This window comes from Diplotaxodon limnothrissa, linkage group LG6 (assembly GCF_057381915.1).
Source record: "Diplotaxodon limnothrissa isolate DT_005_m linkage group LG6, D_limnothrissa_male_GT1.1, whole genome shotgun sequence".
NCBI classification, from domain to species: domain Eukaryota; kingdom Metazoa; phylum Chordata; class Actinopteri; order Cichliformes; family Cichlidae; genus Diplotaxodon; species Diplotaxodon limnothrissa.
In genome coordinates, this window is record NC_140601.1 from 24,768,867 (window position 1) to 24,785,234 (window position 16,368).

The 16,368-nt window shown below is 39.4% G+C and overlaps 1 protein-coding gene across 3 annotated transcripts in view; it reads left to right on the forward strand.

Moving 5' to 3' along the window:
- The window catches only part of camk2d2 (calcium/calmodulin-dependent protein kinase (CaM kinase) II delta 2), a 42,916-nt gene that overhangs the window by 5,997 nt on the left and 20,551 nt on the right, over positions 1–16,368 (forward strand). For all 3 annotated transcript variants that reach the window (XM_085357009.1, XM_085357008.1, XM_085357010.1), the window contains exon 3: positions 13,945–14,004. In XM_085357009.1, coding sequence (XP_085213135.1) covers positions 13,945–14,004 — 60 coding nt within the window. The remainder of the gene's footprint in view (positions 1–13,944; positions 14,005–16,368) is intronic.

Sequence of the window (16,368 nt, forward strand, 5' to 3'; positions counted from 1 at the left end):
TTGCTGCCATATCATGCTGTCAATATATAACATTTAAAATTGGTGCCTACTGTTATTAGATAGTAATTTCAAAGGAAATCCAAGAATTGTATCATTTCCAGATGACATGCAAACACTACAGACAATCACTTCTCTTCACATTCAGTGACTTAAAACCATACCAGTTTGTATCTCATACATGATGTAAGACTGTCATATTGTAATATCACTGCTAGAGCAACCCCATGCATTTGCATTCCCTAGTGCGCACAAGAATGAGACAACCCCGGGCATGTCTGAGAGCAAGATGCCCTCTGATGATGCTATACTACCTAAAAACCGACCAACCAAAAAAAAAGTAAAAGAAAAAAACACTAGCACCTGGTGTTGTGTAACTCAACTGTAAGCAAATGACTCAACCAACCTGATTTTCTTGAAATATCATAATAACAAGTTGATCTACATATTGCCATTTGAAACATGCCAAAACTAGCCACATAGGTGCTCACTCAGATAGAATATGCTCAATATTAGATAGACAGTCTCCTGGATTGTTGTTGCTACATTTTTCATTATGCATTTACTGGTGCTGTTCATTTCCATAAAATGTATATTATATGTTACACAGTGCACATTAAATGTTTAGTGTTATACTCAGTTATTTCTCAGTTCTTAAAGTCTTAAATTAAAATGCTCATCGAATTCTTACCCAAAATGTAATATTTAAATGTGTGAGTACTGACTGAATAGTAACTAAGAAGGTTAGTATGTGCTCTATCTGTCAATCCATCTATCTATTGCAGCATATCTCTATCTTCTCCTCCATATCCTAACAGTCTTTTGCACGTTGCTGAGTGTAGTGTTTGTAATAGACACCTTGGGAGACGGATCAGTATCTTGACACTTGCGTGGACAGATTTTCCAAAAATACTGCAAAGAATTATCTCACCACTTGTGCATGTGGGTCTCGAAGTGCATACGTACTTGCCCTTCCTCTTTCTTATGTGTGTTCATATAGAGGTTTATATACTCTGCATGCTGGCGTGTCAAATATGGACTTACCCTCTTTCCGCGATAAGCCCTAGAATTGCAACTCTGATTCCCTTTTCTCTGGCAGGATCATGACCTTCCCCCTACTCCTCTCTTCTGTTCTCTGTGTTTGTGTATGCAAGTGCATGCGTGTGTGTGTGATTATATATAATTGAAAGGGGTTTAGGATAGGATTGGTGTCTGGAATGCAGGCAGATCAAGGCACTGCGTGTGTGTTTGCTGCTTCTAGTTAAGTAGGCACACATGTGGTGGGCCTATTGAACCAGCCAGATTCCTAAAATCTGCAGTCCTGATTATGCAGCATTTGATTTAGAGCAGCAGATGAGTTAGTGAATAAGAGTGGAGAAACAGAATGGAAGAAAAGGAAAGGAAGCAGAGGGAGAGAGACAGAAAATCAGAGTGAGATAGAGAAGATGGTCAGTCAGTATTTAAGTGTGTGTTTGTGCATTCTGTATTTCTCATAGCTAAAAGCTTGCCTAGTTGTGTTGGTTTGTACTTTTAATTTTTAAAAGATGTGCTCTTGGGTTGTCGATACTGATATCCAAGTAAATACTTAATATTCAATGCCAGTTTTGATATCACAGAGGAAAAATGACAAAAAAAATTAAACTAAAAGTTGGTTAAAAAATATATAGATTAGCATAATACAAACAAACAAATTTAAGATTCTTTTAGGTAGTGCAAAAAACCCCAAAGTATTGTCATTGCTGATCAAACAGAGTTGGAAAGGTAGACTGCCTTTGTTTCTACTTGGTGCAGACTTTTCTCACCTTCGTTCTGGTACTTTCAGAGAAACATGACAGTTTTTAGACAAAAGAGAATGTGATCCTGTTAAATTACCAGGAGCCCGTATTAAGGCTACATACTGGCAGGATTGATAATCTTTGATGCCTATTTCTCCATGTTAATGTTATTAATTTATTATTAGTCATAGCAATTAGCCGCTGCCTTAATCATAACTTAACAGACAGCTAATGGTGCTATCAATTAACTGCTAATAGTTAAATTGCAAACATTAAATGTTATGATACTCAATTATCATATTCTTGTTTTAAAACAATAAATTATATATTACAAAATAAGTCCATACTTCCCAGTTGATATATTTTGTTATGTATCTATAACCATTTGCACACTGCCTTGGTCACTGACAATGTCTGTCATGTGACACTGTTTGTGAACGACTGTACTAAATAGTAACGTTATACTATTATTGGTTGTGATTACATACTATTTTTTCAGACATACAATCTCACAAAACGTGTTCTTTAAATGTGCACAGCATGGTGATTTCAAAAGAAGTGTTACTGTAGCCAGTACAAAAATGCTATGTTGCAGAGTCTGTCGTCTGCATTGCATTTTGAAAAGTGTAACCACCCCTGAGATTACTTTTGTCTCCTTGCTGACACCACCATCATTGTACTTGAAAATGTTGTAGGAGTGACATCACACTGTCTCGCTGTCTTTCTTCCTCTAACTCAGATGTTTTGAAATTTGAAACCAATTGATTTAGTGAGAATTGGTACTCATTAATACCAATGCAATTGGTTGGTATCTTTAAAAAATACAGAATTTGGCACTCAAGCTAATCAGGGGTTGTGTGCTTTCAGCTTTGTTGATATAGAAATTTTAAAAAATTTTTAAGTATTGATTGATACCCCAGTATGCTCATTGCATTGTTTTGAGCATGGCATGGTGATAAGGAGATGGGCTGTGAATCTGGAAATCATTTCCAGCAAATTAGAGATGGTGGTTTATCTTCTTCTATCTTCTTTCACCTGGCACATGTTTGACGAAAGTCTGTACTATATGTGAGGAGATGACAATAAAGAGACAGCTGAGCCATTTGACAAAAATAATCATAATAATAAAAAAAATAAATTAATCAATAGGTCTGTAGGACTAAAAACAGAGAGAAAGGGGAGAGGACTGTGGTTAAGATACACAGATATGCACGCAGGAGAGAAGGAAAGGAAGGAGGGATCAGTCAGAAGAAGGGGATCACATGACTCACTGGGTACTCAAAGGCTAAAAATATATTGCTTGTGCTCTCACACCCTGACATACACTCAGTATTGAAAATATTCTTTTTTTCTGTTTTTTGTGAGTGTTTAGCTGTTTGGCAAATTAACAAAGCACTGGACAGCAAATGTGTGTTTGTAGATCCCACTTTAAGTCTTAGTTTTAAAAATATTTTTTCCTGTACAATAATGCATCAAGTTATCAAATTAATTTGATGCATTATGCCAAATTTCTTACAGAGCCGTCTGCCACATACTGTATCATGGACCTTATTATTCAAATGTGTCCTACCACTATGAATAGACATTAGACTGATGGCAGTCATCAGCACAGAGTCTGCTCTAGATTTGCAGATGTGAAACGTGAACCAACTTTGTCCATTAAATTCAATGTATGCATTCAGTGAAAGTGAAAAATAAGTGATGCAGCTCTCACTCTTTTAAAATCACAAAATTTTGACTTAAGGTTAAAAAAATGTTCAGTACAATGTGTGCAACAAAGCAAGGGTATTCTTAGTTACAGATTAGATTACATTTGAATGCATCGCCTACCTCCCTCCTTTTCTCTGTGCTTTTATATGTTAATTTTTTTTCTTACTTTCTCAGAGTCTTAAAATATTTAGTCTGAACTCCTGCTGCAGGTAAACTGTGTACGGTTCATATTGTTACTGTCCTACTTCCTACAAAGAGCTGTTGTGTGACACTGAACATATTTATGACCATTTAGTCATCGGCCATGTACCAAATGATTTCAACATTGACAAATTGAATATTGATTAGATTGTCACAGACATAAATATATTTAAACAATCTTAGAAGACAAAATTCATAATAAAATATGTAAAAGTGTGCATTGTAGTTCAAAATGATGTCACTTCATAGATGGATTAGCACAGCTGCAAAGTTGCAAATGCATTTTCTACTTTTGGCATAGAAAACTGTACATCTGTCATGAGTGTATTGACACTGCCTCATTGCATAGACAGTTGAGCAGAAGCATCTACTACATCACTTAACCAGCAGTTTCCTTTGAAGTGGCAATTTTAGCCACACTAAATGCTAGCCATGACTGCGTCTGAACTATAGGTCCTGCATTGTTATTGTCTTCAGTAGGCCTCATCAGCAGTGTTGTGTTAAGCCATGCTTAACTTGCAGGTGCTTTTTCAGTTTGAAGTGGAGCACTTCACAGCCTGGAAATACTTATCACCCAGACACAATTTGCATTTCGCTGTGATGATTTTGACATCTCTGGGCTCACTCTTGGAGATAGAGTGAGGAGTTCAGTCAGTGGAAGGTCTCATAGTAGAGGAATTGCTCCTCCACATTGAAAAGGCAGTTCAAGTGGTCCAGACATTGTTGCGAAATCAGTTTTACCCCGGTTCTTTTATTCGTCGAGGCATCCAGAGACGGCACCGGAACTCAGTAGTCATTTCACAAAACCTTTATTCATCTTTATTCATCTTCATTTAAGCATGCACTTCTAGAAGGGAAGACGAGGCCGGTGTGTCCCTCTCCAAATCTTCACTCCTTTGTCTGTGAAACACAGTTTTGTAGGGGCGACGCTATCATAAAACCCCCCACGGTGTGCTGCAAACTCTGTGTCTGTGTCTATGTGCACAAGCACATGAATGCCTACATGTGCACGTTCCCACGTGTCTATGTGAGTGCTCGTGTGTGAGTGTGCGTGTGGATGTGTGTGCGTGACAGTTAAAACACTGTGGGTGTAGGTGACTCCCTAGGTCATAAAACCCATCTCCCTTCCAGACCACAGTTATCCAGTTACAAATGTTGAGACCCCCACCCAAACATTCTCTGGGGAATTTCCACTCAGCATTAACTCCTCTCTGTTTTACTTTCACAGTTCAAGTGGGGGAGGGGTCTCCTACAATCTACTCCTAAGTTCACAACACAATGAGGCCTTTATTACATTGAGGGCAGTGTCAATGTCTCTACAATAGTTCTACATTCTATGTTAACACATTTCTAAACTCTAAAATAAGCTAAACACTCCTACAACATCTGCCTCCAGTCTGCTCCTGGCATGTCTAACTGGAGAGTCTGCAGTGCATGGCCTGGCTTGGTTTTCCCCAAGTGACTCGAGTTCTTTAAATTAAATTCTCAAGTTGAATCTTTTGTACTGTGTATTTTGGTACCTTGGTGCTGCCAGTTCTCCTGAGCTGCAGGACACAATTCCTACCGCAGTACTGTAGCTGTAATCAAAATAAAGAATGTGCAGCACAGTAGGGCTTGATTGCTGCAATAAAATGGGGTCTTTGTCTGTGATTATAACTAGTATTTTGAGAGTCTCTCCTTGTTGAGGTGTTTTCAGAAAATGCAGCTCAGATTAAACCACTTTTACACATCAGTCTAATGTGTGTGTGGTATATCTCTGCATTACAGTGTATAAGATAAATGCGGACATTACCGTATGTTACAAGACTCTTGGGGCAGTTTTATCTCTTGACACCAGCCACCTTTTGTTTCTCTTCAGAAGAGAAAGCCAGGGAGTTATCAGTTTCTTAATTCTTCCTCTATTGCAAACTAACAGAGGGTGACGGTGTCTCAGCATCCTGGATGGTTTCATTAGATCCCTGGGAACGGTATGGAAGAGGACTACTTAGCCGCTGGCAGCAGAGGATGTTACATTCACTCCACTACATCTTTTTAATTAAAACTCTTAATTAAATGGAGCAGCGCAATTCCAGGACCCCGTTGCGGTGTGTCGCTGTCTGTGTGTGTACATTTGTGTGTGGTTTGAACATTTGCGTCTGTATCAGCGTTAAGACTTCAGAAAACGTTTGTCGTCGTTGGTGGTTAAACTATTGATTGTTTAATAGGGTTAATTGAATATGTATTGGCATTTCCAGAGGATGGTTTCAGCTGCTCATTTTTCTGACCAACACTCAAAACATCCAAAGAGCTATAACCAACAAAATTTGGAATTTTTACTTAATTGATTACCTAAGTTTTTAATTGATTATCAGAATTTGTTATTGTTGACTGGTATATAGAATTAGCATATTTTATACTGGTAACAGCAATATTTTTAGCCAGTAAGGCAGGACATATGTATAAATTCCCCAGATATTTGTAATGATCATTGCAAATATAAGAAATTAGTCTTAAGGATGTTATTTCCATTATAAACTGGCATATTATCATCGATAACTGCATCACTACTTATTCATGACTCTTTTTTTGGTACAAAGCTAGAGTTAGCTAGTATTGGTTCTTTTTTTAGCTTAGGAGCCATTTTCTGTTCAACCCACTTCCAAAAATATTTTGATATTAGCTCCCCTGATGACTGGCAATATATACTTTGGAAAGAACGGGTCAGCCAGTGTGCTGCTTTTCATACTTGGCCTATCAGCTACTGATAAAGTTGGAGAGTCACCATGCAAAACTGGAGTCTGAGTCACATTTGATGAAAGACCACTCAAGTGACCTTTTAGCTTCCCAAACATGCATGATACCTAATTTAAACAGAAAATGTGTTTTCACATATCAGTTTTGTTTGTTTGTTTGGTTTTTTACATAAAAGCGCCTACAATAATTTATTTTGAAGGATAAAATGTAAAAACAAAAACAAAAAAAACATAACAATTGTCATGGATGCCTTCCATTATTTTTTTCCTCATTTGCATTTTGCACTCTTACACAGGCACACTATACTGGAAATATTCTTTGTAGGCCAAAACTATGTATGAGCCAAATGTTAAATAAGTCTTTTCTTTTCTTTTCCTCCCTTGTAATAGATACTACACTCTTTACATGTAGCTACTAGTGCTGTGGTTTTACTATGACATAAAGGTCAGACTGTCAATACTAGCCTGTTAATTAAGTCACCGCTTAACACTGAAGTCAGTAGTAACATTAACTACAGATCTACATGTAATGAAAGTAAAATTACCTCATACTTTATACAGAAAACAGAAATGTTACATATCAAGAAGTAATAGTTCATCATTTGGAAATTGAAATTGTAGTTGTTGTCACCATGGATGCAAAAACATCGAGGATGTAAAAAACTAAAAAAAAAATAACAATAATAATAAAACTAAGCACAGAATGATTTCACTTAAAGATTCATGCCATGTTCTCAGTCTGCTTCTGTTGCTGTGAAGATGGCTCTATTTAGCTTTTTAGTTTCAAAGCTGACCTCTTTACCTTGTTCTTTTTAAAATGTTTTTATTTATTTATTTAGTTTTAATAAAAATGTTTGGACGTGTTATGTTGTCCCAAAATTTGCTTGTGTTGGACTTGCAGGATATCAAACTATAAAGACACTCACAGAGAGAGCACTATACTGCTGCAGTGCGGTTGCAGATGTGACACTTCAGACACAGACTGAAAAAGAAAGAAGCAGCAGTGGAAAGAAACAAAGTGGGGTAGAGGTGGAGGTTCACTGGGGTCTGCAGCTGGGTGAACTGAAGATGGGCTTGCTGTTGCAAATGTTTTTGTGCCTTTACTGTAGGTTCAGTGGGATTTTTACTAATCACTTTGGAAACAATTCATCAAATGATACTTGCTAACCTGTCGATCGTATTTACCCCAGCAACCCACTGCAACCTACTGCTAACGGTTGGTTCTTTCCAACTTGCAACTGTGTCCATTTAACGTAAGGAATAATAATACACAACTCAAGCAACTGAAGTGTACAGGTAATGGAACAGAAAGAACAACTCAGAATGAAAGAACACATGGCGACCGTGGCTCAGGGGGTTGGGAATCGCATCTGTAACCGGAAGGTCGCCGGTTCGATCCCTGGGCTCTCTGTCCGGGTCGTTGTGTCCTTGGGCAAGACACTTTACCCTACTTGCCTACTGGTGTTGGCCAGAGGGGCCGATGGCGCGATATGGCAGCCTCGCTTCTGTCAGTCTGCCCCAGGGCAGCTGTGGCTACAACTGTAGCTGCCTCCACCAGTGTGTGAATGTGAGAGTGAATGAATAGTGGAATTGTAAAGCGCTTTGAGGTTCTCGAAAAGCGCTATATAAATGCAATCCATTATTATTATTATTATTATTATTATAACTCTTTGGTTTACAGTCATACCCTTTACTAATAGAAACCTGGAGATTACAGAAAATGAGCAAATGCACAACACAGCAGACAAACTGGTTATCAGCCAGTCCCCACTTTGTCCAGGTTGAAGAGCTGTGTTTCTGTACATTCCCTAGTAACAAATTAGCATATTTATACATTCACTTGGCAGCACGGTGGCACCGTGGTTTGCACTGTTGGCGCACAGCATCAGGCCGGGGTCTTTCTGTGTGGAGTTTGCATGTTCTCCCCGTGTTTGCATGGGTTCCCTCCAGGTACTCCGGCTTCCTCCCACAGTCCAAAGACATGCAGTTTGTGGGAATAGGTTAATTGATAATTCCAAATTGCCCATAGGTGTGAATGCGAGCGCGAATGATTGTCTGTCTCTGTGTGTTGGCCCTGCGACAGACTGGCGAGCTGTCCAGGGTGTACCCCGCCTCTCGCCCTATGACAGCTGGGATACGCTCCAGCACCCCCCGCGACCCTGAAAAGGAGAAGCAAATGGATGGATGGACTTTTGAAAGAAGTAACTTGTGATCTGTTCTAAAATGGTGCAAAGCGTAGGAGGCCTAATCTGAGCAGCATACTTGGAATGCTAATGATAGAAAATTGATTATTTACGACATTAAGATTTATGAAGTGACTAATACAACAAGTCAGTATTTTTCTGTAGACTGAAAAGGAGCTGACTGAAAGTCTCCTTGCATCACTCTACATTTGGGGAGGTTAAATCTATACCTATAGCAATACATACTCACCACAAACTTTTAAGATACTGTTTCTGTTGTAAATACCTTAAATAGATATTTCAATCTTTTTGTGGCTATTGCACTGTGCCATGGAAAAATATAACAAATTTGTTGGATTGTTTTATGAGACAAAGAAGTGCATTTGGTATTGAAGAGGAACACGGCTACTTTTCAGCCATTACAAACAAAGTAGCTGTATTTTTTTCTCACACCACAGCTAATTAAAGACAAATTATGACAGTTAAAATAATAAAAGTAAAAGAGAACAAAAAAGAATAGGTATGTTTTTGTATACTTTAAATGAAGTTATCAATCATCGTGGTCTTTATTGTGCCAGACAGAGAAGCACTCATACTTGGACACTTAGAGACGGTCAGCCCAGATCAAGCCAAGAAAAGGTCCAGACAGGGTTGAATGAAAACAGCTGACCGCACATTCACATTTGTTGGCACAGTTGCTTCAGTTTTAACCACATAAGCAAAATTACTCTCACTAGTGTCTGTGACAGCAGGACTCAAGCTTGCGCAAGCAGAGTTGAGTATTGTGAGGCTTTGCAGCCAGTCATAACTGATTGTTTGCGACATTTTGAGAGTCAGCTTTTTTTGCAGCTACAGTCTGAAGAGTGAATGGGTAAAATGCGATTTACTCATGCATTAAAAAATAAAAACACGCTGTTATGCCAGTGCAGGCAGTCACACCTGTGCTCGTGCACTTTTGTGCTCCAATCCTGTTAACTTGTATGAAGCTTGCAAAAATGAGAAACAAGCTCTCAAAGGAAAACCAAGTAATCTTGTGGACTGTCTCATTCTACAGTTACTGTCTGCAGTCCCTCAACACTGAAGATGTTTGACATTAAGGTTTGATTTTCTGCTAAAATCAACAGCATACTACAGTACAGTACAATGCAATACAATTTTATTTATATAGCACATTTAAAACCAGGGGGTACACCAAAGTGCTTCACAGTAAAAATAACGGTAAATGATTACACTGAACAGTAAGTCATTAAAACAAGGTAAAATAGAGAAAGTATAGAAAACAAACAAAAAGCAGTAAGTAGAGATAGGGAGAGATCATGATAATTCAGAGAAATGAGTAGCGATACAGCAATTAATGTGCGTTGAGAATTAGTGAACCGGAAAAAGCCAGGTTGAATAGGTAAGTTTTCAAGCGTGCTTTAAAGAATTGAATGGAGTCAGAGGCACGAACGGTAGCAGGAAGACTATTCCAGAGGTTTGGTGCTATAGAGGCAAAAGCACGATCACCCCTAGTCTTCAAACGGTGCCTGGGCTGGGCCAGAAGTAACTGACTGGAAGATCGTAAAGAACAGTTGGGAGTATAGAGACTGAGGAGGTCGGTGAGATAGTCAGGGGTAAGGTTGTTTAGGCATTTGAAAGTAAGCAGCAGAACTTTAATAGGCAGCCAATGGAAGTCAGAGAGCACTGGAGTAATAGAGCCAAACTTTCTAGTTCCGGTTAGGAGACGAGTCGCAGCATTCTGAACGAGCTATAATCTTTGGAGGTGAGCAAGTTGGAGTCCAGAGTACAGCGAGTTACAATAATCTAATCTGGAAGTCACAAATTCATGTATCACTTTTTCAGAACGAACAGAACTTTGTTATGCTTAAGCTCTTTTGCATGTGTTTGTTGTTGCATTTTTCTCTAATCTTGTAGCTGCTGAGGTTTCCAATAAAAAGCTACAGTTTTAATATTATCAAAAAAATATATTATCTAAATGAACGCATCCTTTGCAGACAAATGTTCACTACTCATCAATCCTTAGACTATCTGCACTTTTTCTGTGTACATAAGCATCTTGAGACTCAACTGTTGCATTACAGAATCTGTAAAGCTCAATTTCTGACTTTCCATCCTCATCTACAAGACTAGACGTGTTTAAGTTAGGAAATAAGCATACGTAGCTCTAACTGTATTTCTGCAGAGTTTTAAAGTTGTGTGTGAACTCTCAATATCTGCTATTTGCATTCAAGGCTGGTTCCACTGCAGAGGAGAGGAGAGGCCTGACGCTCTGATTGGTGCGTGAGTTGCTAGACAACAGATGTCCAGCCGACTAGGAGGTGGACTACCTGTGGAGGAGGGAGAGAGAGGAGAGAGACAGAAAGAAAAGTGGAGGTGGAAAATGATGAAAAAAGGGAGCGAGGCTGTCATATAACAGAGTACAGTCGATGAATACTGCAAATAAAAAAAATAAAAAAATACAACCACCCTGGCACAGCCAAACATGACCACCTATTATGGAGCATTATGGAAGAATGGTTCAAATCATTTTCAGAGTTTGATTTTTTTTTTGAGGTCTGAAAACGTGCTGCAGTCTTTCCTAAACCATGTCCTCAGTATTGCTACTAGGTATGGTATAATTAGGTCAGATAACTTTATTGCTTAGTGTACAAAGGATAACACTAGATTGTGTGTTAATTGTAATATAATGGTTACATAATGGCATTAATGCATTGTGCATACTATCATTTTAACAAAAGTTCTGCAAACATACTTAAAACTATGGGTATTGTTTTATTTTACTGGAATTTAACAATGTTGATAAAGCAAAGTACAATGAAAAGTAGTCCGTTAAATTCCTTAAGAACAGCAAATTGGCTGTTGTACCAGTGTAAAATACGCTATGATGCTAGTAGACTTAAGTGATGTACTGTAAACACAGGTGTATTATAAAAAACTAAACAAAAAACAATTACTTAATGTAGCAGAAAATGCAAATGTGAAAATTAGATATTTGTGAGTAATGATTCTCTCAATATTGGCAAAGGGAAGACAAAATGTGTTTTGTGTTATACTGACACAAAAGGATGTGCCATTCAGCAACATAATAAGGCAAAGACAGAGATGGAGAGATTAGTGACCTTGCTCAGAGAATCCTGCTAATCATGCAGTAATGGCTAGGCTGCCCTTGTTTCTGGCGCTGTTTGTGGGCTTCTGTGCTGTTATGCTTGTCTCTACAGCCGGCAGTATGCTTCAGCAAAATTGAAATTGGCATGTTCTCAGGGGCATTATGGCAGACTTGGAGCCACACAGAAGAGCTGCAAGAAATTCTGCATGCAGGAAGGCATGCAAGTCCTTTCGGAAGTTTTTACACAGTTTCATCACCGCCTCTGGAGCCAATATGACTGTTGAAAGAAAAGAAACAGCATTTTTTAAGTTAATGAAGTTAATTGTGGCTGTTCTTGGTAATTAATGCTTGGGCTGATGGACGAGAAAGCTTTTTTGCAACAGTAATCAGATCAATTCATTGTAGACCTTTTTGTAGTTTCATCATTTTATCTCTTCTTCTTTTGCCTTTAAACATTCTTTTTTTTGTAGTTTTGTCTGCTCATGCTATATATTTTATTCTGGATTAAACTTTGTCACTAGGGCTGACAAACATCTTTGTCACCTTTCTTTGGGGATAAGTACTTTTCTGTCATAATATGTTTTATACTGGCATTTTGCTGCATATTTGAGTGCACGCCAAGGTCCGTCTCATTTAAAGCTCACTAGCTTTGTTGTTGTGCTTGCCTATTGTTTTCCTATAGGTGCGTTACACTGACACGAAACAAACAGATACCTGGACCTATAATGAGAACAAGCAGCCTAGTGTTCTTTGCTGGTCTTGCCTCTGTGCTGCACTGAGCCCACAGTTTCCATAGCACCAAGAAGAGAAGAAGAAGGAGGCAGATGAGAGTGAAAAATAGGCGTCCTATTTTATTTTGGAAAAATGTAGAACCTCCTGCTCTCTCTCTCTCTCCCTCCTGTCCTGAGGCAAAGCTGAAATGGGTCGCCTCAGCACCGGATTGTCTTACTCATTGCAATGACTCACTTATTCTGAATCAGAGTCACTGGACATTGGGTTTCTTCTGACAGAGAGATTTGAGTGTCACTTCATGTTTGCTAAGTCAGATAAAATCAGTCTGAGCCTCAACGAGGAGAGATATGTTATGCTGTCTGGGTTGCCATATTGCCTGTCTGGGATTTTTGTTGCAGTACAGTTAGATTGCAGTATCTAATACCTGCTGCTGTTCTATTCTTTGCTTCCCAAAAACCGTCTTTTCCCCCCCGCATAAAATTTGGTGGATTTCATGTAAAGAAGCATGTACATGTTCTCCCAGCATCAGTTAAGGGTCCACTATTAAAACAAGCTCACCAAAAGCTGATGTTGTATTTAGGTGGAACATTATAGTCACTGCCGTAGAGCATATACTTCTTTAAGGTTTCGGAATATGAGTGAAATCGTTTTATGGTATGCATAATATTACTGTGTGTGTGGAAAAAAAAAGTCACAGTTTATTTTAACCTAAAGCACTTCATTACAGTGATGTAGAAATCTACAAATATCATAAAGTTTCTGATTAAATCTCATCATTGGTGTAATACAGAATTACATAGCTGTTTTTGTATTACTGATTATATATTATTTCAAAATACCCTTTGTCTGAAAAAAGGGGGTAGAAAATAAATAATTTTAACATATTCTATCCAGATTAATTGTTTAACACAAATTTTAATTAAAAACATGAAGAAAAAAACGGTATGAGATTTTCTTTTAAACATTCAAAAGGATTACTGTATAAATCTATTGTATGATACATCTGCAAAACTGCAGCACAGTGTATATTTTGGGAATACAGATTTCAGATTTCCCTCAGGGCACCAAAGAGGACCTAAAAGTACATTGGAGGAGCTTATGCTGAGCCCGACGCGAGAGGTCAATATGAATCCTCTGTGGCCGTTCACTGTGTTTGTTGTTCACTGCCGCCTGCCTGTTTGTGGCATATTACCGAGCACATATCAGGTCACATTATTTTTGTCAAGCATTTCAGTTCTGATAAGGAAAAGAGCCGGCTGACACCATGCCAGCGCGCGCGCGCGCGCGCACACACACACACACACACACACACACACACACACACACACACACAGACAGACACAACACACGCTGACAACCAAATACTGCAATGTGTCCTCCACTGAGTCAAAACTAAGTTGCATCCAACTTCACGTTCTATTATTTATAAAGCCAATCACAGGAGGGAATCATGAGTAGCATTAAAATAACCCATCTCTGTGTTTGTGTCTCCTCTATTTTTCTTTTAGATCATCAAAAGCTGGAGAGAGAGGCGAGGATTTGTCGTTTATTGAAGCACCCCAACATCGGTGAGCTGTGTCCTAAATCTCGGAATACACACACACACACACACACACACACACACACACACACACACACACACACACACACACTTGTGCAAATTAAAACAGGTCTTTTCAGGTCTCTACTGATTTCTGCTAGGGATATTCATGTTCTAGACACAGTTACGAGAGAGAAAGGAGGAGAGACCACGAAACCAAGTGTGTTTGTGTGTGTGTGTGTGTGTATGTGTTCTAGTACGGTATGTAATGATTATGCTGCACCTGTGTGCTCTTGCAGCTGAGTCATCAAAAAGATACACCAGCCGTACACCTGCTCTCTAAACCTTTACACCCCTCTCATTAAACCTCTGAAAGAAGTGGTCTCTCCTCCTTTGTTTTCACATTTATAGACACATGCTCTTTCTTCCCTTCACTGCTGTTGTTTCATATTTCTCTAATAATTTCTTTGTAGTTTTCTGAGATGTACTTGCTATTTGAAATTTTGAGAGCAACAATGGCGTTAGGTTTTTGATCCTGTGGCTTTGAAATCAAGACAATAATATATAATATAAGTCAAACTCTTCTAATTTCCTAATATTGAAACGCAGTGTAGTAATGCTTTACTTTCTAACAGTAACAGTTTACCTCCGGCAAAACCAGGCTCAGAGAAGGGGTGGTTGTCTGCCGTGACTGGTTGAGGAGAGTGAAGGAAGACAGGATAAAAGTATGATTCTATGCAGAGAGGTCTACTGAGGCCATAGTGAGTGAGAAAGGTGACTGAAGAAGAAATACTCAGTACATCATGGGAAACCACCAGCAGCCTACGCCTATTGCAGCATAACCAAGGGAGGATTCAGGGTCACCTGGTCCAGCCCTAACTATATGCTTTAGCAAAAAGGAAAGTTTTAAGCCTAATCTTAAAAGTAGAGATAGTGTCTGTCTCTCGAATCCAAACTGGAAGCTGGTTCCATAGAAGAGGGGCTTGAAAACTGAAGGCTCTCCCTCCCATTCTACTTTTAAATACTCTAGGAACAACAAGTAAACCTGCAGTGCGAGAATGAGCTGCTCTAATGGGGTGATATGGTACTACAAGGTCATTAAGATAAGATGGGGACTGACTGCGGCTGCAGTGATGCGGATGCTGCACCGGTCCGTCGTGGTGAAGAGGGAGCTGAGTGTAAAAGCGAAGCTCTCAATTTACCGGTCGATCTACGTCCCTACCCTCACCTATGGCCACGAGCTGTGGGTAGTGACCGAAAGAACGAGATCGCGGATACAAGCGGCAGAAATGAGCTTCCTCCGAAGGGTGGCTGGCCTCTCCCTTAGAGATAGGGTGAGAAATTCGGCCATCCAGGAGGGGCTCAGAGTAGAGCTGCTGCTCCTCCACATCGAAAGGAGCCAGCTGAGGTGGTTCGGGCATCTGACAAGGATGCCTCCTGGGCGCCTCCTGGGTGAGCTGGCATGTCCCACCGGGAGGAGGCCCCGGGGCAGACCCACGACACGCTGGAGAGATTATATCTCTCGGCTGGCCTGGGAACGCCTTGGTGTTCCCCCGGATAAGCTGGAGGAGGTGGCTGGGGAAAGGGAGGTCTGGGCCTCTCTGCTTAGGCTGCTGCCCCCGCGACCCGGCCTCGGATAAAGCGGATGAAGATGGATGATGGATGGATGGGGACTGACTATTTAAGACCTTGTATGTGAGGAGCAGGATTGTGAATTCAATTCTGGATTTAACAGGGAGCCAATGAAGGGAAGCCAATATAGGAGAAATATGCTCTCTCTTTCTAGTCCCTGTCAGTACTCTTGCTGTAGCATTTTGGATTAACTGAAGGCTTTTCAGGAAGTTTTTAGGACATCCTGATAATAATGAATTACAGTAGTCCAGCCTAGAGGTAATAAATGTATGAACTAGTTTTTCAGGGTCACTCTGAGACAGGATATTTCTAATTTTAGAGATGTTGCGCAAATGGAAGAAAGCAGTTCTACATATTTGTTTAATATATGCATTGAAGGACATGTCCTGGTCAAAAATGACTCCAGAGTTCCTCACAGTGTTACTGGAGGCCAAGGTAATGCCATCCAGAGTAAGTATCTGGTTACATACCATATTCCTAAGATTTTCAGGGCCGAGTAAAATAACCTCAGTTTTATCTGAATTTAAAAGCAAAAATTTGAGGACATCCAGATATGTATGTCTTTAAGACATTCCTGCAGTTTAAAATAATTGGTGTGTGTTATCTGACTTCATTGATAGATAAAGTTGTGTGTCATCTGCATAGCAGTGAAAATGTGGATACTGTATTGTTCTTTCTTTGTCATTTTTTTGTGTTAAGTCATTTTTTGCTCCTTTTTAGTTTGTTTTTTTTACTGTTTGGGAGTTGACACACTCTCTAA